The sequence below is a fragment of the Salvelinus sp. IW2-2015 genome, linkage group LG26 (assembly GCF_002910315.2).
Source record: "Salvelinus sp. IW2-2015 linkage group LG26, ASM291031v2, whole genome shotgun sequence".
In the NCBI taxonomy this organism is placed as follows: domain Eukaryota; kingdom Metazoa; phylum Chordata; class Actinopteri; order Salmoniformes; family Salmonidae; genus Salvelinus; species Salvelinus sp. IW2-2015.
Genome location: NC_036866.1, coordinates 35685901 through 35713069, shown reverse-complemented (window position 1 = coordinate 35713069; position 27169 = coordinate 35685901). Strand labels below are relative to the sequence as shown.

Sequence of the window (27169 nt, the reverse complement as noted above, 5' to 3'; positions counted from 1 at the left end):
CTGTTGTATTCAGCGCATGTGACAAATAACATTTCATTTGATTTGACAAATAAAATGCCACTAAAATGTGCAGTTTTGTCACACAACACAATGTCACAGGTGTCTTAAGTTTTGAGGGAGCATGCAATTGGCATGCTGAATGTCCACCAGAACTGTTTCCAGATAATGTAATGTTAATTTCTCTACGATAAGCTATCTCCAACGTCGTTTTAGAAAATTTGGAAGTACGTCCAACCGGCTTCACAACCGCAGACCACGTGTAACCACGTGAGCCTAGGACCTCCACGTCCGGCTGCTTTACCTGCGGGATCGTCTAAGACCAGCCACCCGGACAGCTGAGGAGTGTTTCTGTCTGTAATAAAGCCCTTTTTAGGGGAAAAACCCATTCTGGTTGGCTGGGCCTGCTCTCCAGTGGGTGGGCCTGGCTCCCAAGTGGGTGGGCCTATGTCCTCTCAGGTCCGCTCATGGCTGCGCCCCTGCCCAGTCATGTTCAATCTATAGATTAGTGCATAATGAATTCATTTCAATTGACTGATTTCCTTATATGAACTGTAACTCAGTAAAATCATTGAAATTGTTGCATGTTGCGTTTATATTTTTGCTCATTATAGATTAAAACAAATGGTACAGTATTTCCAGACATTATCGAAGGAAGGAACTCAAGTGTTTAGCAATTCCCCACCAACAACCACATTTGTTTTCTCACAGTCGCATATGACACCGCTGTTTGCTGAACATTGTATCCCAACTTAGAAAGCTGAGTTGAGTATTTTGTGCCATTTGTATATTGTGACCAGAAAGACAAGTCAATAGCATAGTCTTCTTGGTGCTTCAGCATGTGCCAGCCTGAAAAAGGGGATTGATACATATGATCGTTCATAAAATGGTGAAGTGACATGATGGTGTGTAAACTGTTTTATTTGTCGACATGACAGGAATACAATCAGGACACAATAGTTTTATAGTAAAAAACTGAAGGTCTGTTGTATATGTAAATCTCCATGTAAATATCAGTTTGACCTAAAGCCCTATATATAAAGATAACTACATACAGACAAAGACTGAAAGAATACTGTGCCGCAAATACAGTACAAAGAGGCATGAGAGTACCCAATTGTCTACAGATTGTACACAGTAAGGAGATTGTTATAGCATGTTTTAAAATGTAGACCTCAGAGAGATGTGAATGCTTATGACGTCACACACTTCCTATTGTATCCTTCCTCTCCATTCCCTCACTCTTTTGTCCTCCCCCTGTCCTTGCTCCTTTTCTTTTTCTTTTCTCTGACAGGGAAATTGATTGCCGGTATTCATTATTTATTTCTTCTTCCTCTCCCTTGTCTGTCTTTTCTGTTTTGTCCTCCTTCTCCTCCTCCTCTGTTCACTGTGCCATTTGGACCACAACCGCCTTCCAGGCCTTGTCTTTGTCAAACTCCCGCAGTGTTCCATTGGATGCTTGTTGCTGAGTGAGCAAGATGGAGGGAGGGAAGAGGGGACAGGGAGGAGGGGATGGATAGGAAAGGAGAGGATATCATTTAGAAAAGAAAATAGAGACAGAGCAGAGACATTTATACAGTACTTTGTCACTGCAGTCTGCACACCGTCAATGCACAACATACTGTTTTTCCATGAATGACCAGCTTAGACATAGGCATCACTCCTCCTCACATGTTAGTGACATTTTCAGAGAGCTGGTGCATCTCTCACCTCAGTATGTCAAAGTATCAGTGACTCTTCGTCAGTGACTCTTCATCAGTGAATATACATCAGTGAGTCATAGAGCACAACATCTCATCTGCTAAAGATATGTGTGTGTGTGTGTCTGTGTGCGTGCGTGCGTGCGTGTTTGAGAGAGAGACAGCAAGAGGAAGAAAGAGAGAGAGGGGGGGGGGGAGAGACTGTATGCAGTATGATAGGAGAGTACAATAGGAGAGTGTTGGTCCTAGTTCATGTCTATGGGAATCTTCATGTCTATGGGAATCTGCATGACTGTGTGAACAGTATGTGTGTGTACCTCTGAGTGAAAGGCTGGGAGCTGCAGGCTGTCATCCCACTCTGGACCCCCCATGCGGAGCTGGCTCTTGTAGGAGGCACAGTGCACCACGGTGGCCAGAGTCAGAACTGCCTGCACCAGCAGCAGCGCCATCAGAATCAGCAGCAGGATCTCATACGATTGCTAGGGACACACACATACATATTGTATTGGTACACCATCTGAGTTACAACCACAGAATCATTCTTGAGCATGTCACATGTCCCTTTGTCAAAACTTTGGGATTCACTCACTATCTGAGTTATAACCACCACATGAAAAGCTCTGTATGATTTTATATTTCATTGAATTTCTCGATGGTCATTAGTTATATCTTGAGCATGTTTGTCAAAATGACTTTGAGCTGGAGGCTTCCCTGAGGCAGTCCTTCTGAGCTCATCCTATTTACACAGACTCTACCTACTGTGTCACAGAGCACTAGGCAGCTCACCTTGGCTGTAGGCACCTCATGCAGGAAGATGTCAATGAAACTGAGTACACTGCAGGAGAGGAAGCCTGAGGCTGAGAAGAGCAGCGGGGACGTCACACTGCTGATGGCAATCAGCATCTCCACCTGAGAGGCGGCGGGGGGGATAGATAGTCTTCAGTGAGGTAATGGTTGAGCGTGACACCTGTCCAGAATACATAACCTTTAAAAACTCACCAGACACTTGTTGGGGTATTCTGCCACGACATGGCTGGCAATGGCACTGGGGAAACACTGCAGAGACAGGGACCAAAATAGAGGCACAGGTGATTCAGTCTCTTACCCACATTGCTGAGTCACAGACAGACTATTGGGTCATGAATGAAGACTGGGATGTGTCTGCAAACAATTTGCCTCCTTGGCGGGAACAACACTTTTTGGAACCACTGTTATATAGACCCAATGTAACACAGGCAGCTTAACTCACAGCCACTAAGATCCAGAAGAAGGTGACAGACAGGTATGGACCAGGGAGCAAGACGTCCATGTTGAGAGCGATGATACCGCCAAACACAGCCGAGATTCCTACTATCACCTCAATCACCTGTCAGAAAACAGCAGTGACCATTGGGATGCCGTATCAACGCTGGTGTACTGTAAGTGCTGAACTACAATGTAGCCGGCGTACGTGTGGTGTTTCAAAGTACAAACATTAGAGCCACTGTTAAGAGTACATAGTAGAATGTGTAATAATGTATCTCATTCGTGAACACAGAAACTCAGTGTCTATGTGCTCACAGAGTAGGCCTTTAGAAGTCGGGTGGGAAAGACGGCCGGTGTCAGAACCACAGGACCGTCATACGTCACTGGCTGAGGGAGAGAAAGGGAGAGAGAAGGAGGCGGGACAAAGTGGGGGAGAGGGAGAATCAGAGAGAGAGAGAACGGGAGGAGAGAGGACATACAGTGCGGAGGGAGGGGGAGAGAGAGGACATACAGTGCGGAGGGAGGGGGAGAGAGAGGGACGGCATGTTATAATGACATGCAGACAAACAATCCTACACAGCACAGTATAAGAGGAGTAAGAGTACAGGCAACACCAGCACATACTGTATACTGTTTCCCAGCTTTAACAATAACACACACACCTTCCTGTGGCTACAGCAGTCCTCTGCAGAGCGTGCAGACAGGATGACTGTACTTGCCATCAGCACCTCCAGCAGAATCAGCAGGATGAGGTTAAAGTTGATCTGAACAGCGGCGGGCCATGGGAGAGAAACAGAAGGGAAGAGAGATTGTCAGAGACAGGGAGAGAGATTCATTCAACATCTGTATCCTACAACATGCATGTGTGTGTGATTGTAATGCAAGTCAGGTATCATGCAAACAAACAATTGAAGTCCCTCAAGGCTTTGCCTTAGGGCAACTACATCTAGGGTGCACAGAGATGAGAAAAACAGATCGGCTGTAGACTCACATTGACAGCAGAGGGACTCAACACCAGCTTACAGCCAAACCACACCAGGCAAGTGGTCGTCACAGCGAAGGTGGACACAAATACCACCTGGAAATCTGACACCTGTCAATCACAGATGTAAAATATATTATTAGCACCTGCATCAGGGACATGTTGACAGTATTAAGGGGACATGTTGACAGTATTACGGGGACATGTTAACAGTATTACGGGGACATGTTAACAGTATTAAGGGGACACGTTTACAGTATTAAGGGGACATTCTGACAGTATTAAGGGGACACGTTGACAGTATTAAGGGGACATTCTGACATTATTACGGGGACATGTTTACAGTATTAAGGGGACATTCTGACAATATTAAGGGGATATTCTGACAGTATTAAGGGGACATTCTGACAGTATTAAGGGGACATTCTGACATTATTACGGGGACATGTTTACAGTATTAAGGGGACACGTTGCGCCTCCACAGCCCAGTACGTCCTGTGCCTCCTCCTCGCACTCTCCCTGAAGTGCGTGTCCCCAGTCCGGTACGTCCCGTGCCTGCTCCTCGCACTCTCCCTCAAGTGAGCCTTCCCAGTCAGGTACGTCCTGTGCCTGCTCCCCGCACTTGCCCTGAAGTGCGTGTCACTAGTCCGGTGCCACCTGTGCTGGCCCTACGCATCAGGCCTCCAGTGCGCCTCCCCAGTCCAGAGCGTCAGGTGACGGTCCCCAGTCCAGAGCTTCAGGCGGCGGTCCCCAGTCCAGAGCTTCAGGCGACGGTCCCCAGTCCAGAGCTTCCGGCCACGTTTCACAGTCCGGAACCTCCTGAGACGGTCCACAGTCCGGAACCTCCTGAGACGGTTCACAGTCCGGAACCTCCTGAGACGGTTCACAGTCCGGAACCCCCTTGAGACGATCCACGGTCCGGGAACCTCCTGCGGCGGTCCACGGTCCGGAACCTCCTGCGACGGTCCACGGTCCAGAACCTCCAGCTCCAGGGCAGGAGCCTTCCTCTGCGCCAATGCCCAGTCCGAACACGGCGTCCAGTCCAGCTCCATGGCAGGAGACCCTCTCTGCGCCGATGCCCAGTACAGGCACGGCGTCCAGTCCCGCTCCATGGCAGGAGCCTTCCTCTGCACCGATGCCCAGTCCAGGCACGGTGTCCAGTCCCGCTCCAGGGCAGGAGCCTTCCTCTGCGCCGATGCCCAGTCCAGGCACGGTATCCAGTCCCGCTCCAAGGCCGGAGTCTTCCTTTACGCCGGTGCCCAGTCCAGGCACGGCGGCCAACTCAGCTCCATGGCCGGAGTCTTCTTCGGCGCTGAGGCCCAGGCCGGGCGATGGCGTTCTACCCGGCTCCATGGCCAGACCCGTGGTCTGAGTGGGTACTTCGCCCCGCACCGGAGCCGCCACCGACGCTAGATGCCCACCCGGACCCTCCCCTATAGAGTCAGGTTTTGAGGCCGGAGTCCGCAACTTTGGGGGGAATACTGTCACGCCCTGACCATAGAGAGCCTTTTATTCTCTATGTTGGTTAGGTCAGGGTGTGACTAGGGTGGGTTATCTAGGTTGTTTTATGTTTATGTTGGCCTGGTATGGTTCCCAATCAGAGGCAGCTGTTTATCATTGTCTCTGATTGGGGATCATATATAGGCAGCCATTTCCCCACTGGGTTTTTGTGAGATCTTGTTTTGAGTCAGTGCATGTGGCACCTCAGTACTGCACGGTCATTGTTGGCTTCTTTTTTWAAAWTTTTTAAAGTTTCACAAAATAAAAGATGTGGAACTCAGAGCATGCTGCGCCTTGGTCCGTTTATTCTACAGACGATCGTGACACACGTTGACAGTATTATGGGGACATGTTTACAGTATTAAGGTTAAGGGGACACGTTGACATTATTACGGGGACATGTTTACAGTATTAAGAGGACATTCTGACAGCATTAAGCACTATCTCAGTGGCCCCTGGACAACATTCATGCAACAAATACACATTTGCTCATTGAGTAGCGTAAGCCTATTTGTTGTGTACTCACTGCAACATGATGGTTCTTGGCAATGGCAAAGCTGACAACTGCTGCCGGGACACTCTGAAACCAAGACACACACAAATACTAATCTCACAAGATGAAAGTTTCTCATAATACTTCATATACTACTCTGTAGCTCTCAAGCCTGGCATGCAAGATTACACAAATATAGTACATACTCTCAATATTTGCTTGCCTGCAGTGCTATGCTGTTTCATAGGCACCAGGTGTTAAACATTTTTGTAACTGGGCAGATTTGTCTTTATTATAATGAACATGATTAGAAGCACGTGTCTCTGCTCTTGTAAGGGTTCTAATTTGAAGCTACTATACTATCAAGTAATGATGATTATCATAATAATAACAACGATCATGAGGATCAGCCTGTTTTCAGACTCTGGTCAGCTGAGAGCCACTCACCGAGCCTGCAGCACAGCGCAGATAGTCCATAGCAGCAGGAAACACATTGCCCAGGTAGAGAGAGAAGCCTGCTGTGACCAACAGACTGCTCTGTGAACCACACACACACACAACACACACACACACACACACCACACAATGGTTAGCATGTAAACTGCCAAGAGGAGAGTTCACCAAAAAGTTGTCCCCCCCACCCCTGTTCTCTTTTCACTCACCCCTGTGAGGAGGTTGTACATTCCCCCCTTTGAGGGATGATTTTACGCTCTAGTTTTTCTGTTTTCAAATCCGAATGTGAATGGAATAACCAGATGTGTGGGCTCTCTCTAACCAATCAATGGCATTGAGTAATCAATTACAGCAGCACTGGGTTTTTTGAATACCCCATTTGTTCATCCCTTTAACTCTTGATGTCCCGACCTCTCACCCCAATGAGAACGCTGTAGAGCCAGGTCCTGTAGCTGAGGCAGGGGTGCATGGGCTTCTCCGAGTGGGCAAGCTGCAGGTCACTGGCCCTCACGTCCACCGTGTAGCTCTCCGGCCGCTCCCTCTCCGCACACCCCCGCCGGCCCACCGTACCCCCGCCACACCCCCTCTCCAGCGTGGGCATCTGGGTGTAGCTGAACTCCTCCATGGCAGACAGATCGTCCCGCTGCATCATAGTGAGAGATGAGTGACAGCGCCCCCAGATAGTCCAATGGGACGGTCACACTGGGTCTGAGGAACCTGTGTGTGTCTGTCAGAGAGGACATGAACATTTTACTGCAGTGGGTTAAATCAGGGTCACACAAAATTTTCTTGGTAGTCTTAAATAAATCTACTTTGAAACAAAAGTATCCACCTCACACACATGGTTATGGGCTTAAARAAAAGAAGACACCTGTACAATGTCAGATATAGAGTGGAAATGTACTCCATTTTGAGTTAGCATCCCAATATTACACTTTATATACATCACCAAAGACTGAAATATAGCTAAACTTGTCTGTCATKTTTTTATTTTTTAGGGATTCTCATTACTCTACTCTTCCTGGGGTCCGAACACATTAAGGCATTTACATGACATATAAAACAAAAAATAAAACAGTACATCATATAACATTATTACACCACTACATATCTACAATACAAAATGGATAATACCACCATACAGTGTTATTTCAATGTAGGTGTGTGTAGAGTACTAGCGTTTGTGTGCATATGCACGTGTCTGTACCTGTGTGTGTGTCTTTTCCCAGTCCCCGCTGTTCCATGAGGGGTATTTTTATCTATTTTTAAAATCTGATTCTACTGCTTGTATCAGTTACCTGATGAGGAATAGAGTTCCATGTAGTCATGTCTCTATGTAGTACTGTGTGCCTCCCATAGTCTATTCTGGATTTGGGGATTGTGAAGAGACCTCTGGTGGAATGTCTTGTGGGGTATGTATGGGTGTCTGAGCTGTGTGCTAGTAGTTTAAACAGACAGCTCGGTACATTCAGCTTGTCAACACTTCTTACAAAAACAAGTAGTGATGWAGTCAATCTCTCCTCCACTTTGAGCCATGAGAGATTGACATGCATATCATTAATGTTAGCTCCTCGTGTACATTTAAGGGCCAGCCGTGCTACCCTGTTCTGAGCCAATTGTAATTTTCCTAAGTCCCTCTTTGTGGCACCTGAACACATGACTGAACAGTAGTCCAGGTGTGACAAAACTAGGGCCTGTAGGACCTGCCTTGTTGATAGTGTTGATAAGAAGGCAGAGCAGAGCTTTATTATGGACAGACTTCTCCCCATCTTAGTTACCGTTGTATCAACATGTTTTGACTATGACAGATTYCAGGGTTACTCCAAGCAGTTTTGTCATCTCAACTTGCTCAATTTCCACATTATTCATTACAAGATTTAGTTGAGGTTTAGGGATTAGTGAATGATTTGTCCCAAATACAATTCTTTTAGTTTTTGAAATATTTATGACTAACTTATTCCTTGCCACCCATTCTGGTACTAACTGCAGCTCYTTGTTAAGTGTTGCAGTCATTTCAGTAGCTGTAGACACACTGCTACATGTCATTAGTAAAGATTGCAAAAATGTGTAAGGGGCCTAGACAGCTGCCCTGGGGAATTCCTGATTCTACCTGGATTATGTTGGAGAGGCTTCCATTAAAGAACACCCTCTGTGTTCTGTTCGACAGGTAACTCTTTATCCACATTATAGCAGGATGTGTAAAGCCATAATACATACGTTTTTCCAGCAGCAGACTATGAGCGATAATGTCAAAAGTCACACTGAAGTCTAACAAAACAGCCCCCACAATCTTTTCATCATCAATTTCTCTCAACCAATCATCAGTCATTTGAGTAAGTGCTGTGCTTGCTGAATGTCCTTCCCTATAAGCGTGCTAAAAGTCTGTTGCCAATTTGTTTACTGTAAAATAGCATTGTATCTGGTCAAACACAATTTTTTCAAAAAGTTTACTCAGGGTTGGTAACAGGCTGATTGGTCGGCTATTTGAGCCAGTAAAGGGGGCTTTACTATTCTTAGGTAGCGGAATTACTTTTGCTTCCCTCCAGGCCTGAGTGCACACACTTTCTAGTAGGCTTAGATTGAAGATATGGCATATAGGAGTGGCAATATCATGCGCTATTATCCTCAGTAATTTTCCATTCAAGTTGTCAGACCCTGGTGGCTTATCATTGTTGATAGAAAAATTAAAAGGGTTCCAAAAGGGTTTTTCAGCTGTCCCCATAAGAGAACCCATTTTGGTACCCAAAGAATCCAAAAGGGTTTAACCTGGAATCAAAAGGGTTCTACCTGMAACCAAAAATGGTTCTTCAAAGGGTTCTCCTATGGGGACAGCCAATGACGTACTGGCCATCTGGAGCACCGGGAGTTTTCCCAGTGGGCCGCTTGACAATTGGGGCCCATGCAACACAAAATATAAATTACCCCAGCCACTGCTTAAATAAAAATAACCAAGTGCTGTGTGTCTGACTGGCCCATGCGAGTGGGCTGCCGGCCCACTGTGTTACGGCTCTCGTTGGTAGAATGACCGGACCAAGGTGCAGCGTGGTAGGCGTCCATTTTCTTCATTAATGTTCCATCAAAAACAATAAACAATACAACGAACATAAAGCTTCGTAGTGCAAAACATGCAACAAACAAAGACAAGATCCCACAAAACACAAACGGAAACTAACAACTTATATCTGATTCCCAATCAGAGACAACGATAGACAGCTGCCTCCGATTGGGAATCAAACACACCAACATAGAAACAGAAAACCTAGAATGCCCACCCTAATTACACCCTGACCTAACCAAATAGAGAAATAAAAAGGCTCTCTAAGGTCAGGGCGTGACAGTATCCCCCCCYCCCCAAAGGTGCGGAATCCGGCYGCAAAACCTGACTCTATAGTTAAGGGTCCAGGTGGGTATCTCTCCTCGGTGGCGGCTCCGGTTCGGGATGTAGCCCCCGCTCCACACGCTGATCCCTCCGCTTCYGTGGAACCGGACCGTGGAACGTCGCCGGAGACTCCAGACCACGAATCGCCGCCGGAGACTCCGGACTGCCGACCGCCGCTGGAGACTCTGGACTACGGACCGCCGCTGGAGGCTCTGGACTGCGGACCGCCGCTGGAGACTCTGGACTACGGACCGTCGCTGGAGGTTCCGGACTGGGGACCGTCGCTGCAGGCTCCGGACAGGGAACCGTCGCTACAGGCTCCGGGCCATGGATCATCGCTGGAGGCTTCGTGCCATGGATTATCACGACAGGCTCCGGGCCATGGATCACCACTGGAGGCTTCGTGCCATGGATCATCACTGGAGGCTCCGGGCATGGATCATCACTGGAGGCTTCGTGCCATGGATTATCACTGGAGGCTCCGGGCCATGGATTATCACTGGAGGCTCCGGGCCATGGATTATCACTGGAGGTTTCGTGCCATGGATTATCACTGGAGGTTTCGTGCCATGGATCATCACTACAGGCTCCGGGCCGTGGATCATCACTGGAGGCTTCGTGCCATGGATCATCACTGGAGGCTTCGTTCGTGGATCCTTTGCCGTCCAGGATGTCCTCCCATGTCCAGTCTTCCTGGCCACGCTGCTTGGTCCGTTTTTGGTGGGATCTTCTGTTATGGCTCTTGTTGGTAGAATGACCGGACCAAGGTGCAGCGTGGTAGGCGTCCATTTTCTTTATTAATGTTCCACCAAAAACAATAAACAATACAAAAAACGTAAAGCTTCGTAGTGCAAAACATGCAACAAACAAAGACAAGATCTCACAAAACCCAAACGGAAACTAACAACTTCTATCTGATTCCCAATCAGAGACAATGATAGACAGCTGCCTTCGATTGGGAATCAAACACACCAACATAGAAACAGAAAACCTAGAATGCCCACCCTAATCACACCATGACCTAACCAAATAGAGAAATAAAAAGGCTCTCTAAGGTCAGGGCGTGACACACTGCCACTGCGGTTGGGTATTACATCTGTCAGCCTCTCTCTCCCAGCCGATTACTTTTGGTCCAGTCCATTCTATCTTTACCTGGGCACCGCCCCTTTCCCATCTCTGTTAAGTGGTGACATTTGGATAAATAGTGGAGTGGAGCAAGATGGACAAACAAAAAGAGAAAAACGTAAAGGTGGTGCTGATAAGCAGAGAGAGAAGAGGTTGAAGTCCCTTGAGGCTGATGCAGCCAAATGTTTTAAAATAACAAATTACTAATTTGTCGCCGTTACCAGTCAATCATCCCAGCCTAGTGAGCCTGAAGGCACTGGCAGCAGAGAGGAGAGAGAGCAGAGAGAGCAGTCCATTGAGCCCAGCAATAGTCAAGGTTTTGCAGCTGAAGCGGTAAGACAGAAAACAATAGGGAGAAGATAAGCAATGTTTGGGTTTAGCTAGCTGGCTATTTAGCTATATCGGGTGCCATTTGTTGAAACAAGCGCTCGTCAATGTCACTTTTTGTGAACAGACCAGTCACAGCCTGGATGGGGCAGGACATTTAAAAAAGGTTGACGTACTACACCAAACTTTCGAAATGTTGAAGTCATTGTTATGCATGAATGGTTATGATTATTGACAAGTTAGTACTTAGCATTAACAAATTAGAGACTAACCACCAATGTACAGTCGTGTCCAAAAGTTTTGAGAATGACACAAATATTAATTTCCACAAAGTTTGCTGCTTCAGTGTCTTTAGATATTTTTATCAGATGTTACTATGGAATACTGAAGTATAATTACAAGCATTTCATAAGTGTCAAAGGCTTTTATTGACAATTACATGAAGTTGATGCAAAGAGTCAATATTTGCAGTGTTGACCCTTCTTTTTCAAGACCTCTGCAATCCGCCCTGGCATGCTGTCAATTAACTTCTGGGCCRCATCCTGACTGATGGCAGCCCATTCTTGCATAATCAATGCTTGGAGTTTGTCAGAATTTGTGGGGTTTTGTTTGTCCACCCGCCTCTTGAGGATTGACCACAAGTTCTCAATGGGATTAAAGGTCTGGGGAGTTTCCTGGCCATGGACCCAAAATATCGATGTTTTGTTCCCCGAGCCACTTAGTTATCACTTTTGCCTTATGGCAAGGTGCTCCATCATGCTGGAAAAGGCATTGTTCGTCACCAAACTGTTCCTGGATGGTTGGGAGAAGTTGCTCGCGGAGGATGTGTTGGTACCATTCTTTATTCATGGCTGTGTTCTTAGGCAAAATTGTGAGTGAGCCCACTCCCTTGGCTGAGAAGCAACCCCACACATGAATGGTCTCAGGATGCTTTACTGTTGGCATGACAMAGGACTGATGGTAGCGCTCACCTTGTCTTCTCCGGACAAGCTTTTTTCCGGATGCCCCAAACAATCGGAAAGGGGATTCATCAGAGAAAAAGACTTTACCTCAGTCCTCAGCTGTCCCTGATGTATTTCTTGGAGAGAAGTGGCTTCTTTGCTGCCCTTCTTGACACCAGGCCATCCACCAAAAGTCTTCGCCTCACTGTGCGTGCAGATGCACTCACACCTGCCTGCTGCCATTCCTGAGCAAGCTCTGTACTGGTGGTGCCCCGATCCCACAGCTGAATCAACTATAGGAGACGGTCCTGGTGCTTGCTGGACTTTCTTGGGCGCCCTGAAGCCTTCTTCACAACAATTGAACCGCTCTCCTTGAAGATCTTGATGATCCGATAAATGGTTGATTTAAGTGCAATCTTACTGGCAGCAATATCCTTGCCTGTGAATCCCTTTTGTGCAAAGCAATGATGATGGCACGTGTTTCCTTGCAGGTAACCATGGTTGACAGAGGAAGAACAATGATTCCAAGCACCACCCTCCTTTAGAAGCTTCCAGTCTGTTATTCGAACTCATTCGAATTCGAAGTTATAGAAACGGGATGATTAAACAGAGCTGGAGTTAGAGACCACTCTGCCAACGAAAAGGGCCAGAAAGAAGAAAACCATGCCTGGAGAGATGGCACAAGATGAGACTTTTACTGGGGCAGATTGGTGTCCATAATCAAATTCTGGATACAATTATAGATAGCATCCATCGACAATTTCTGAGTCATGGCACTTTGTATGCCAACATGGCTCTTCTGGACCCTAAAAACTTTAGTCAGCTAACATCCAGTGCCAGTGGCCTTCCACAGACAGCCCTTCAAGAACTAAGAAAATGTTTGATCAAATTTGACAGCAGAGCAATGGTAGCCAATTTACAGAGTGAGCTCATGAGTCTGGCAGAACAGTGGACTRGGTTAAAGCAATCGGGATTTGAAGAATACACAACCAGGACTATGGAGGATCATGGACCTGAAGGAAATAAAGACGAGGTGGAGATGGTGAACAAGAGCTGTTCATCTTGCAAGGACTGTCCAGTGTGTTGCTACCGTATTCTTAGTCAGTACAATCTATTGACCGACGCATACCACATCCTGGGCCTTGCTTACAAGATCCTACTTACCCTGTCAGTAACTCAGGTAGCTTGCGAGCGGAGCCCCTCTACTCTGAAATTCATCAAGAGTAGGCTCAGAAGCACTCTATCTCAACAGCACCTGGAGGCTTTTATGCTCATGGCTACTGAGCGAGATGTTTTAATGGCCCTGGACAGTGACCTGGTTATAGATGGCACTGCTGAGAGAAGTGAGCTGCTGCAGAAATTACTAATTTAACGAGGTAGGAAATATGTTTATTTTAATTTTATTCTATGACTTGCCTACTCACCAGTCTTTTCACCAACAAATTTCTTCCTGTATTATTTATTTTACAGGTCAGATGTTTCCATATATCCTTGCCACCTTGCTGCCAGTGCCATTGTGCCAATACGTGCYTCTTCCAGCCAGCCTCCCTCTAGAGCAACACATACCCCTTGTTCTATTTTACATCTATTTTACTAAAGTCATTGTTATAAATATTGTTCAGCAATCTTGTTTTTCATAAAGTGTGGCGTGGGTTGTGTGGATGGTTGTGTATCGCTGGGGGGTTTTGGTGGGCCGGTCTGAGTCAAAAAGTCCAGGGCCATTTTTCATTCCCAGTTCATCCCTGGGGACAGCCGAAGAACCCTTTAAGGTTCTAGATAGCATCTTTTTTTCTAAGAGTGTAGAAACACTGGCTTTTAGGCAAGTTTTTTTGTTGTTGAATAATGATGATTAATTATGAAACTATGAAAAATATGAATAACATTCCACCATGAGACCGGTAGGTCATTTGACTGCAGGGAAGGGCTCCAACACTTTGTGAGATGTACAGAATCAGTATCTGAATCAATCATTTATTCAATCAATCATTTATTGTGTGACATTCAGACACTTTGAGAAATCAGAATCGGGATCAAACGATAACGTCATTATCTTTGGTTCTTTAGGGAGATAAAATGGCTGCACAAATGGAAATAATAAGTTATTATCGGCTATGAAAAGCCAACTGACATTTATTCCTGATTATTATTTGACCATGCTTGTCATTTATGAACATTTTGAACATGTTCTGTTATAATCTCCACCCGGCACAGCCAGAAGAGGACTGGCCACCCCTCATAGCCTGGTTCCTCTCTAGGTTTCTTCCTAGGTTTTGGCCTTTCTAGGGAGTTTTTCCTAGCCACCGTGCTTCTACACCTGCATTGCTTGCTGTTTGGGGTTTTAGGCTGGGTTTCTGTACAGCACTTCGAGATATTAGCTGATGTACGAAGGGCTATATAAAATAAACTTGATTGATTGATTGGTTTCAATAAATTATCAGTTGATAAATAAGGATTTAGCACATAGTGTCATAAGACAAAATTGTTTTATTTACCATTTATCTTGATTTCTTGAATCTTCTTTCCAATAAAATATAGAAGATCAACAAGATGTATTATGAGTTATATTCATCAAAGTAGTTGAGWGCATTATATACCTCTGAGTGAAAATGGTGTGTAGTAAAAATAGGTATAACTTTGAGCGGATAGAGGATAAAAAGGGGATATCAAGGAACAAGAATAATACAAATGGAAGTACACGCAAATAAATGTTCACACATCAATGAATCCTACAGAACTTCAAAAACAACACCCACTCCCCTCTCTCCTACAGGTCTCGTCTGACTCAAACACCCCCCTTTCCACCGTCTCCTTCCCCTCCTCTCCTCTCCCATTCCCTTGTATTCCTCTCCCACTCACCTGTTTAGTTGTCCGTCTTGTAGTTTCTCCCCCAACTTATCTACCCACAAGTTCTCTCTCAATGGACACACAGCAATTTTATAATCCCATATAGAAGACACTTGTTTTTGTCGGTCGGAAAGAAGTTTCTTCCCTCTCCCCCTCTCTCTCCCACTCTCACCCTCCCTCTCTCTCACTCTCTTTAGAAGAGAGAACAAAATTCTGGAGCTAGCTGTTTTCAAAGAGGGGAACAAAAACCCATGCCTCTCAGGCTGCCAGCGCGTTCTGTGCCAGAGGCATACAGCCTGTGAATGACAAAGAGGGGAGASGAGAGGCGGAAAGGAGAGGAGGAGGGGAGAGAAACAAGGGGAGAAGGGGCTCGCACTAGGGGCAGAGATAGATAGGGCAGACCACCTTTCCCTTCTGTCCTTCCACCCATCTGCCCACACACTGAGAACATACAAACACACTTTAGCTAATACACACAGTCAGGCCCAGATACTTGGTCAAACACACGGACACACACAAATTCCATAAGGTATAGGGACAAACAGTCACATAACTGTAGACTGAATACACCACACACACACACACACACACACACACACACACACACACACACACACACACACACAACCACACACACACCACACACACACACACACACACACACACACACACACACCACAACACACACAAACACACACACACCACACACATCCCACACAAAACACACACATAGCGAGAATAATCTCATTGTTTCAGTTAAATAACTCTGGGTTCTCCCCTCTAGAAGTTCCCCCTGCTCCTTGCCATTGCCTGACCAACAGTTGCTAGCTACACTTCACAGTCCAGTAAATCAAATTGTCCGGCAGGGCTTTAGAAAAGAGGAGACAGAGAGGCATTTGGTTCACGTGATTTCATGCCACATCTGCAACAGCTAATCTGATGGAAATTCATTCCAGTGTCTCACATCAGTTTCCYCATAATACTTTTCCCTGAATTACATCCTTTTGAATATAATTAGTGTGTGTTTAAAGTGTTTGTGTGTGTGTTTAAAGTGTGTGTGTGTGTGTGTGAGAGAGAGAGTGTGTGTTCCCGCAAGCAGGGATTCCATTCAGACTCTGAACAAAGCAGTATACTCTTGGTTTAAAATTGTTCCTGGACAGCCGTTTCCATGGATACTCTTCAACAACTCCTCCACCCCTCCACCTTCCTCCGTCCCCTCTACACACACTGGACAATTCAACAAACGCAAGACATGGAATGGCTGCTCAGTCTCAGTAAAGCATAGGCCTTTAGTTCAACACAGTACCATTCTGTGTCTAAGGTTATAGCAGAGCACAGAGTTGTTGATCTATCATGTCTGAGTTTTGAAGAAGTTTGAAGCAGTGGAGAGTAGAATAGAATATCATGTAATAGAATCCTTAAATGCCCCATAGGTGAATTTGCATGGCAACATAAGTAGGCCTACATACATATTGTGGGAGAGGACTAGTTCCTCTTAAAAACCTATCTATCCTGCAAATAGAAAAACACACAGAGGAAACTAACCTGGGGTGTCCTTATAGTCCTGCCGTGTTGTACACATGAGGAGTAATGGTTTTATTTTGATTCATTATGTTGTTTGGCAGGCCAGACACTTGGCTGCTGCTGCTACTGACAGACAGACAGACAGACAGACAGACAGACAGACAGACAGACAGACAGACAGACAGACAGACAGACAGACAGACAGAGACAGACAGACAGACAGACAGACAGACAGACAGACAGACAGGACAGGACAGGACAGGACAGGACAGGACAGGACAGACAGGCTGGCAGCCAGCATGGTGGCCTCAATTTGATAATAAATAACATCCAACTGCACAATGAATCTAAACAATCTGTCACATAAACAGCCAAGGGAGAAAACACTGTGGAGACGGAAAAGAGTAGAGTTAGGAGTCCATTATGCAGCAGTTCATTGATGCTATAGCACTGTTCCGTAAAGTAGAACCACAGATTCTTGACTAGAGAAGAGAAGAGCGAAGTACAATGACACGCCTGTTTTCTCTGCACTGCTGTTACAATGGCACTGATTCTCTCTTCTCCCTTTTAAACTCCATCTCTCTTCTCTCTGACTGGCTGCCTCTCTCTCTCTCTCTCTCTTCTCTGTCCTTCTCGAATGCTGACTACTTATCTCTGACCACTTGTATTCTCTCCCTCTAGACACAGAGTTACTTTGCTAATAATATCACAATCCTGTTTGTATACTGCCTTATTTACACTGTGCATTGTATGTTCCCAGCATTGAATCCTGTCTATTGGGCTCCAGCAGTGCTCTGCAGACATTCTAGCCCAGAATCCAAACTGATACGCCCCCTTTCGTGGAGTGAGACGATAGTGAAACGGATCATATCACGTTGGAGACCAGGCTAAAGGCATTCACATCTAATGATCACAGATGGGTTGAACAGTAGCACAAGACAACGTTGTCAGGATTGTATTCTAAGGCTACATCCCGATTTTCCAAACTTCTCCCAAAGTGTGCACTTGCAGTGCGCAAGTGCGCAATCCACTGTCATGGATTTAAAACCATTGGATTGGCATAAGCATTGGCTGGAGGCAGTTTCCACCACTTTTAAATCCATGACTGGAAGACTGCAAGTGCACACTGAGAGAAGGGTGGAGAATTGGGATGCAGCCAAAAAATCACTCATTCTCTGTAGAACAGCTTGCTAAGTGTGTGGTTGTATCACAGAACCAACTCCCTAGCTGGGATCGAAGACAACCATCCAAACCTTCCACCATGGGGGATCCAGCTAATGACAGAAGACCAGAGGGCAAATCCACAGGTTCCAACAACAACTGGAAAACATTTACTTAGGTTTGAAGGTTTCACAGCAGGAAAAATAGTTGAGATTGTTGTCGAGCCAAGAATTGTACCAGTCGAGAGAGGATTCATATAACTCTTTATATTAATCTTTATAGAGGAAACAGATATTAAGTCACACATTTACATGTGGTTTCACAATGTCTGRAAAACACAAAAGACGCTTCTCCGGTTTAAGATTTAAGACCGGTTTAAGACCCTGGTAATATTTTGAACCAGGCCCCTAACCATAAAATGTCTCAGAGTACGTGTGCTGATCTAGGGCCTGTTTTAGCCTTTTAGGTCATAATGAATAAGACGAAACAGACAGGAGGGCTTGATCCTAGATCAGCACTACCACTCTGAGACACTTTTTGAATACAGATCCAGGCCCTTCGTCGTTCTCCCCTGAAATGAAGACACCAGTACACTTCTACACAATTAGAGATGCATGCTGACAGTATCACTCCTATACCCCTCCCACTCACTCCTACAGTCTCATGCCACTCTTAAACCAAACTGAACACAAACAAAACAGTCATTCTCGTGACATGCAACTTGAAACATACAGAACGATAACACATTGAAAAGAAGAGCGTTTTTTTTTACAGCAATATTCAATGGTGAGACGCATGAGAAGAAACATCTGTAGGATATATACATTAACTTACAGGAAGAGCCAAAGCTCTGTGTTTTATTCACAATATTTACACAGTTCTAACAGCGGACGAAGGAAGGAAATSTGTTCCTGCTTTCCCAAACGTAGCTTGAAGAATTTCCCAATACCTCTCTCCTTTGCATGACTCCCTTGAAACATATGAACACATGACAAACAGTATGTCCATATATCACCGTTACATTTAACAGACCTAGGTTCAAATRCTATTTGAAATCCTTTTAAATCCTTTTAAGTACTGGGCGATTGAGCTTCCCTGTCGCAATGGAACCAATAGATTAGTCGCAAAAGTGCAAACCCCACCCATCTGACACTCCGGGCAGACTAGATTTCAAATAGTATTTGAACCCAGGTCTGCTCTTATGTTTAGTTTGGCTAGGTCCAGTCATAAATAGACTATAAAGCTATGTAGGATTGCAGAACAATGCTAAGAAAAGTACCAACAACGATTCTGTCCAGAATACAAGTGGACAATGGCAGGTTTGACTGCAGTCTGGAGACTAATGTCAAGGAGCGAAGCAATGTTGACTGGAGCTTTACAAATGATCCCAGACACACACACTCTTCTCACTGGGTCTCAGCGATATAGTCCCACTATTGCTTTGATCAATCAGCTTTACTACAGCTCTACGGACATTTCTGAGGTTCCAGTGCTGTCCACTTCGCCTAACTGCTCGGACCTAGGCTCAGTAGGCTGCAGGGGAATGGCAATGACGTGAGTCAGCACAGCAAGTGATTCAATAGCGTTACTGTCGATTGTGGTTCAGTACAGGTATGTATTGTACTGGGGACAATGGTGACAGATAGACAGTTCCAGTCCCAGTAGCAGCTCAATCAATCAATCAATCAATCAACCAACCAACCAATCAATCAACCAATCAGACGATGGAGCCCTTGGAGGAGGACAGGTGGATGGACTGGATGCGGATGCCCAGGGTCTTCTCCAGGTCCAGCAGTACGTTTGTGGCGGGGCTGCCTGGGGGCGTGTCGTACAGCAGCGTTTTGAAGGGCTCCAGCTCGATCAGCACCACCATGTTCTTCAGGAAGTAGCCCTCGATGTAGGCAGCCAACTCTGGGGCATCCAGGAACTGATAGAGCGAAAGGTTGGAGAACAGATGAGTGTTGCCTAGTTTGAGATGTATGCCAAACCTATTCATTTTTGCTCACACGCACACACATGCCTACAGTGCGTACTGCAGCAGCACAGACAAACACAGAGACACCTAGCAGGCAGGCAACCACAGGCAAAGATGTTTACACATGATCACACACACRCGCACACCTACGGCCTCACACACACACATACATGGATAGACAGTAGACATGCACATGGCGACTCCCAAACCCAACCATCCACATAAACATCCATTCTCAACTCAACTCGACCCTCTCACCTTGGTGTGGCTGTAGATCTCCACACAGGTTTCTGTGTTGATGTTCTTAGAGCAGATGACCTCACAGTGCCTCTGCAGCGCCTCCAGCTGGAAGAACTTGGCCGCTGACAGCAGCTGCACACACCAAAAAAGAGGAGTTATAGCCTGGTGGCATCTATTTGTGCTGCCTTAACTCCTGACCTATGGTCACAACGACATAGATCTGGGTCCAGGCTAGGTAAAGTATTACATATTGTTGGACATATATTGTATTACTGCTTCTAACGAACTGTGACAAATAGAATATTAATCTTCTCATATCAGGTATCTACATTCATGCATCCATATCAGTCTAGGATTCACTGCATCGTAGAGGTTATGACTCAGCATGACTGACAATGTCCAGAAGTGAGCTACTGTACCAGTTTTACCTCCATAATCTCTGTGTTTCTAATGTGCAGATGCTCCGCCCCACCGCAGTACAGGTATTGCATCACCAGCTGTAACAGTAGTGAGAACTGACGTTTACACAACGTTCATAAAACCTAGACTCAGTCGACCTGGAAATGGATTTGTCATGGGAAATAATGTGGGTTCTTTTTTTTTGTATGAACAGTCCATTTTGACAACGTATCACAACATTGTATGATATATGCAGGGCCGTGCACAGACCTTTTAAGGGGCAGGTACTCATTAAAAAAAAAAGGCACCCAAAATAAAATAATTTCTGCACGAACCGGACACAGACACAGCAATTATGACTTTGATTATTAAGTTACATAAAAGCAATAGATGGCCAAATCTTCATGGCTAATTAAATGACCTGTGTTGGGGAGTCGTGACCTATATGTAGTTCAGATAGTAATTGGACTACATTTGACAGTAGCTTGGTGGTAGTTCATCTACATTCAAATCCACTAGTGTTTTCAGTAGATAAATACTTTTTTTGCCATGTAGCATTGTAGCTAACTACAGGAACTAAACAAGAGAATATGAGTAAAGTAGGTAAGAATTGACTTTCTTTTTCAGCATCAGACCTGCCTAATTCTCACTTGAAACAGAGTTGTTGTGGTTATTCGGCTAAATGGACACATTCTGTTAACATCTGACCCAGAAATGATCTGTTCATGCAATTTGTAGTCTACGACATTTCAGATTTACATATTGAACATTTAAGTAGTTTGGATGTAGTGAACTACTTTTTCAAAGTAACTTTAGTTAAGTCAACGATATGTTTCTTAAGTGTAGCTGTAGTGTAGCTTAACTTCTTCCAGGGTGAAGTGATTGGTAGCTTGGTAAACTACATTTTCAGAGTAGCTTCCCCAACACTGTAAATTACACATATTTAACAACGACTTGCGGGCAGTGGGTTCAGAGCAACAATAAAAGGGCACTTTAGAAACTGGAAGGGGAAAGGGGCATGTGGTCTGCACAGGTAGAGCCCGATCTGTGCACGTGTCTGGATGGTTTCTGGATCTATGTATAGATATGTTCAGATTGTAAGGGGAAAACAGATATCTAAGTAAACAGAACAGTTGTTTTCTCTTTGAACATACCAGGAATATGTTGTATTTGACGTGGCTGATTTCAATACATGTGTTTTCAGCAGCTGGTCTGTTCGCCAGAAGAGACTTAAACCTTGAGGAGAGGAGAGAGAAAGACAGAGATAAATACAACTCAGATAGAGAAAATGAGGAATTAGAAACCTTATCTTGGTTGATATTACCGTAATAAACCTTGATTCACAATCGTTTCAATCATGGTCTTCACACTTGACCAATGAAAACCGTAATCACTGTTGTGATCAAGTCATACACTGTATTCTATGTCACAGAGTAAAACACACTGACTGAAAAAACGGTGTATTTTACGGTATAGATAAGGTAATGGTTCCCATCCATTAAAATATGATCCATGTTTTTACAAGGCCCCTCACACATACCACCAGATCTCCAGAACACGTCAACAGAGCATTGTCAAGGACATCAACCATCTTGTGACAAGCCCTCACTCACTGTATGACCTATCGGGTCAATCATCCTTAATGACATGTGACAGGATCTGAAGTGAGAGTATTCTTAGGGTCCCAAAGGCCAGAGAAAATGACATTATGGATCAACGCACTGACAATATAGATACAGTCTCTACACATATCTGCAGTCAGTCATATTTTTCATCATTGTGTAGCCAATGTGCAATCGCTGTGTTTGTGTGTGTGTGTGTGTGTGTGTGTGTGTGTGTGCGTGTGTGTGTGTGTGTGTCAATGGTGTAAGCAGAGTACAGATGGCGCACGTATCCAGATCTATATGGTGAAACACAAGCACATTTGAAATATAGGGATCAAATGACCTCGGCATTAATGATTTTGAGTTATGTATGGGTAGTTGGGGACAGGAGTTTTTAGTGACCTGATCAGGAAAAGCTCTCACTTTCCCTCAGATTCCCCTATCTGAGGGGAATTTATACCATTTCACTTACACTTATCCAATCATTTCAGATCTAGGGGCAAGGGGAAATGTAGGAATATSCCCAGATGCAGTTTAAGCCTATCCAAGATTAGAAATCATGATTGGAGAATCTCCGTTGAAAGTGTGTTTTAGTCTGTGTCCGGAAAACTTGTCCTGTGTGTCTGTGTCTGTGTGAGAGAGTGCAGTGCAGCGTTCTGACCTGCCGGAGGCGGTGAAGAGCAGGACTTTGTGGGCGTAGAAGGGCTTGCCCTCCACCAGGAAGGTCACATCTGACATATCCTTGTTGTTCAGGAAGTGAGGGTCTGGAAGGCACACAGATTCATCATGTATTGCAAGTCACTTCTGAATACCCAGTTTATTACTATCTTTAGCCACCAGATGGCACATGTCTYTATGTTCATGTGAATCTGTGCAGTGTGATACACTATATATACAAAAGTATGTGGACACCCCTTCAAATTAGTGGATTTGGCTATTTCAGCCACACCCATTGCTGACAGGAGTATAAAATTGAGCACACAGCCATGCAATCTCCATAGACAAATATTAGCAGTAGAATGGCCTTACTGAAGAGCTCAGTGACTTTCAACGTGGTACCCTTTCAAACAAGTCAGTTCGTCAAATTTCTGCCCTGCTAGAGCTGCTCCGGTCAACTGTAAGTGCTGTTATTGTGAAGTGGAAACGTCTAGGAGCAATAATGGCTCAGCCGTGAAGTGGTAGGCCACACAAGTTCACAGATCAGGACCGCCGAGTGCTGAAGCGCATAGCGTGTAAAAATCGTCTGTCCTCGGTTACAACACTCACTACCGAGTTCCAAATTGCCTCTGGAAGAAACCTCAGCACAAGAACTGTTCATCGGGAGCTTCATGAAATGGGATTCCATGTCCGAGCAGCCTAAGATCACCATGCACAATGCCAAGTGTCGCCTGGAGGAGTGTAAAGCTCACCGCCATTGGACTCTGGAGCAGTGGAAACACCTTCTCTGGAGTGATGAATCATGCTTCACCATCTGGCAGTCAGATGGACGAATTCGGGTTTGGCGGATACCAGGAGAACACTACCTGCCCAAATGCATTGTGGCAACTGTAAAGTGTGAGCTTGGCCCCTTAATTCCAGTGAAGGGAAATCTTAACGCTACAGCATACAATGAATGACATTCTAGACGATTCTGTGCTTCCAATTTTGTGGCAACATTTTGGGGAAGGCCCTTTCCTGTTTTAGCATGACAATGCCCCCGTGCACAAAGCGAGGTCCATACAGAAATAGTTTGTCGAGATCGGAGTGAGCACAGAGCCCTGACCTCAACACAATTGAACACCTTTGGGATGAATTGGAACGTCAACTGCGAGGCCTAATCGCACAACATCAGTGCCCGACCTCACTAATGCTCTTGTGGCTGAATGGAAGCAAGTCCCCGCAGCAATGTTTCAACATCTAGTGGAAAGCCTTCCCAGAAGAGCGGAGGCTGTTATAGCAGTGAAGGGGGGACCAACTCCATATTAATACCCAGGATTTTGGAATGAGATGTTCGATGAGCAGGTGTCCACATACTATTGGTCATGTAGTGTATATGTAGAAGTCTAGCTATTGCTGCAAAGTGTCAAAATCCTAATTCTAGTGCTCACCCAGGCGTGAGGTCTGTTTCCTCTTGATCTCTGTGAGTTTGGGGATGGGGTATGGCCCGTAGCACTGGGTGAAGATCACTGACAGCTGCTGGCTGATTACCTCATTCTGGAACATAACAGACAGGAGGGGTTAGACATCAGACTGGTTTTATACACTCCATACCCACAATACATGTGTATTTAGATACAACACTCCATACCCAGTCTCTCCCAACACCCGCAATCCATTAGCAGGTCGGAGGTCTGCGTTTATGAGAGAATTTAGTTCTGGGTTCCGAGATTACTCCATACCCATCATTTAAAAGGCATATTCATGTAGAGATATCCACTACCACATTCACTAACAAATCTTCAAATATCCCAAGTCACAAAGGCGACTAACTGGTCAAGCACAGTAGTTCACAGTCAACCATTAGTAAAGGCCACTTGCAGACATCAGGTGACCCACCCTTTATCCGTGGATGGGGTGAGTATCACACTGATGTACAGTAGCTATAATGCTGTTGTCTGTGCTGTATATCCACGCGACGATGATAAACATAATGTGTCGGGCTTGAGCGTGAGACGTCTCCAGGGACAGAATGGGTTTCTCCTGTCGGAGGGTGTGTCTGAGTCACTGTGTGTGGTACTAGAGCCTATGGCAGAGAAGGTAGAGGGGTAGTAGCATGCACACACCCGTCTCGCACACTCGCATGCACACACACGCGCGCACATACACGCACGCATACACAATGGACCTGTGCGCTTTATAGAACAATTCCTCTGTGTATTCAACAAATCTGCCTCCCTGCACCACGCTAGCATGACGCCTCCAACATCAATTACCAGCCACTTCACTCCACAAGGAGGTTCATGTGTTTTTTTTTTAAACTTTCCAGGCAGAGGCTGAGCTCGCGTAGTTGTACAAACAAAAGCTATTAAAATGTGTCACACAGATACCTGATGTATACTCTCCTGAGAGACACAGTAGAACTACTGAAACATAACACAGGCAAATTCTCATATCACATCGTGAACAGAAAAACAAATGTACAAATGTTCTCTGTGTCACTCCCTCTCTGTTGTGCGTCAGCCTTCCTTTGTGTGTGTTAAACAAGGAGAACAAGGAGGTGTGAATAGACTGGCACACACTCAGTCTGGCTAGAGGAAGATGAATGTGTTCTACCTTGAAGTCACACATCATTAGCGGGGATATGACAGGACAAACAGTGACGGGGTCCCTGGGGTCTCAGAGAGATGGGGTCACTGCCTCCGCCATAGATCAACCCTGACAGGGACAAGGGCAGCTGCTGGAATGGGACAGGAGAGGGCAATGTGTGTCCATGTGTGTGTTTGGTGTGTGTGAGAGATAGAGAGTGAGAGGAGAGAGAGAGAGAGAGAGAGAGAGAGAGAGAGAGAGAGAGAGAGAGAGAGAGAGAGAGAGAGAGAGAGAGAGAGAGAGAGGAGAGAGAGAGAGAGCGAGAGAGAGAGAGAGAGAGAGAGAGAGAGAGAGAGTGCATAAGTATGTGTGTGCTTAAGTGTGTATGTGTGTGTTTGTCTGTGAGTGCCCATGTGCATGTGTGTGTTCATCTGCTCTCTCTCCCAGCAATAATGCACACACCCTACTACATGACAGGCCACAAGTTAGATTGGAAATGAAAGGCATTCTATTGTGAGACTCAAAATAGGAGATTCTAGTTCTAATATATTACTGAGATATTCTGTTGGATCTAATGCTGCAGTGAATCTTGAGGAGAAAAAGAGAGAAGGTGGGTTTTTCAAGAATGGGTACGTAAGTTAGAACCGGAGGGCATAAATCATAAATCAAGGCACTAATTGAAATGGATTGGGCCTCTGGGTGATTCTGTCAGTGACTGTGAAGCTACGGGCTGTATTATATAATCACAGGAAGACAAATAGGTTGAGTTCCAAATGGAACCCTATTCCGTATTTAGTGCACCATGTTTAACCAGTGCCCATAGGAGGAAATTAGAACAACTATAGGTTATCTCTTCAGGGTCTGGCTGTGAGGCAGAGAGAAGACATTATTATCTTCACTGTCAGGAGAGAAAAGGAGACAAAGAGGGGCACATGGAGATGGAGACACAGGCCAGAGAGTGATTGTGTGTTGGGATCTGATGACAACCTTCACATTGTGAATTGCCCTTCGAAATTCCTCTAATGTGTGTATTTTTTGTATGATCTTCCTGCAAAGCTAATTTCCCTACGCAACAATATGGGTGAAAGTTGACAGAAAGTGGAATGTGGATATGGAGAAAAGCAGTGACATGCGCCCGACTCAGAGTAAGAGTGCTGATCTAGAATCAGTTTTGCCTTTCAGATCATAATGAATAAGAGGTGGGATCTGATCCTAGATCAGCAATCGCCTGAGACACTTTTTGAATAGAGGCCTTGATATCCAGTCACCTTGCTGGCTCGTAGGATCTGAAACAAGAGTGGCAGGCCGTGGGTGATGAGCTCCTGTGTGTACTCCTCCTCCTCGATACAGCTGAACTCCTTGAGCAGGCCCTGGATCAGTGGTCTCCGGTGCTGCAGGAAACATGTCCGGAGAGACTCCAGCCAGGTGTGCAGTGTCCAGGGGACTCCTGAGACACACCAAGAGGCAATATGTATAAAAAAAAGGTTCCAAATGGGTTCTTCGGCTGTCCCCATAGGAGAACCCTTTTTGGTTCCAGGAAGAACCATTTTTGGGTTCCAGGTAGAACCCATTTGTAGAAAGGGTTCTACAGAACACATTTGTAGAAAGGATTCTACATGGAAGGCAAAAGGGTTCTACCTGCAACCAAAAACAGTTATTCAAATGGTTCTATGGGGACAGGCGAAGAACCCCGTAGCCCTTTCCTGCTGCCAATGACCAAAAGCGCAATTTTTAGCCTCATGGGTGGAATGTTTAATAATTCAATAATAACGTTATTATTATTTTTTTTAAACCTGACAAATATCCGGTGTTTCTATGTCAAACAGTTTTGTTCTATTTCTGTCTTCTGTGAATTACAGTACCAATCAAAAGTACTCATTCACGGGTTTTTCTTTGTTTTTACTATTTTCTACATTGTAGAATAATAGTGATGACATCAAAACTAGGAAGTAACACATATGGAATCATGTAGTAACCAAAAAAAGTGTTAAACAAATCAAAATATTTGTAATATTTTCAGATTCTTTGAAGTAGCCACCCTTTGCCTTGATGACA

General features: G+C 45.2%; 2 protein-coding genes and 1 long non-coding RNA gene across 4 annotated transcripts in view; all 3 read right to left on the bottom strand.

Annotated features, from left to right (window-relative positions):
* Positions 1-27169, bottom strand: part of LOC139023065 (uncharacterized) — a 234347-nt gene that overhangs the window by 24992 nt on the left and 182186 nt on the right. The window lies entirely within an intron of this gene.
* mlc1 (modulator of VRAC current 1) lies at positions 901-15088 on the bottom strand. The gene is made up of 12 exons (XM_023970628.2): positions 14999-15088; positions 6789-7097; positions 6365-6454; positions 5951-6004; positions 3934-4035; positions 3605-3706; positions 3258-3329; positions 2947-3063; positions 2697-2753; positions 2484-2606; positions 2015-2176; positions 901-1462 (listed from the first exon to the last, which is right to left on the bottom strand). Exons 2-12 carry the CDS (start codon positions 7020-7022, stop codon positions 1382-1384), a joined length of 1194 nt encoding a protein of 397 aa, XP_023826396.1. The 5' UTR covers positions 7023-7097; positions 14999-15088; the 3' UTR covers positions 901-1381.
* Positions 17918-27169, bottom strand: part of btbd11b (BTB (POZ) domain containing 11b) — a 138492-nt gene continuing 129240 nt past the window's right edge. For both annotated transcript variants that reach the window (XM_023971390.1, XM_023971391.1), the window contains 7 exons: positions 26383-26561; positions 23977-24082; positions 22551-22653; positions 21440-21521; positions 20315-20383; positions 19905-20018; positions 17918-19598 (listed from right to left, as the gene is read on the bottom strand). In XM_023971390.1, coding sequence (XP_023827158.1) covers positions 19389-19598; positions 19905-20018; positions 20315-20383; positions 21440-21521; positions 22551-22653; positions 23977-24082; positions 26383-26561 — 863 coding nt within the window. In that variant the 3' untranslated portion in view covers positions 17918-19388. The remainder of the gene's footprint in view (positions 19599-19904; positions 20019-20314; positions 20384-21439; positions 21522-22550; positions 22654-23976; positions 24083-26382; positions 26562-27169) is intronic.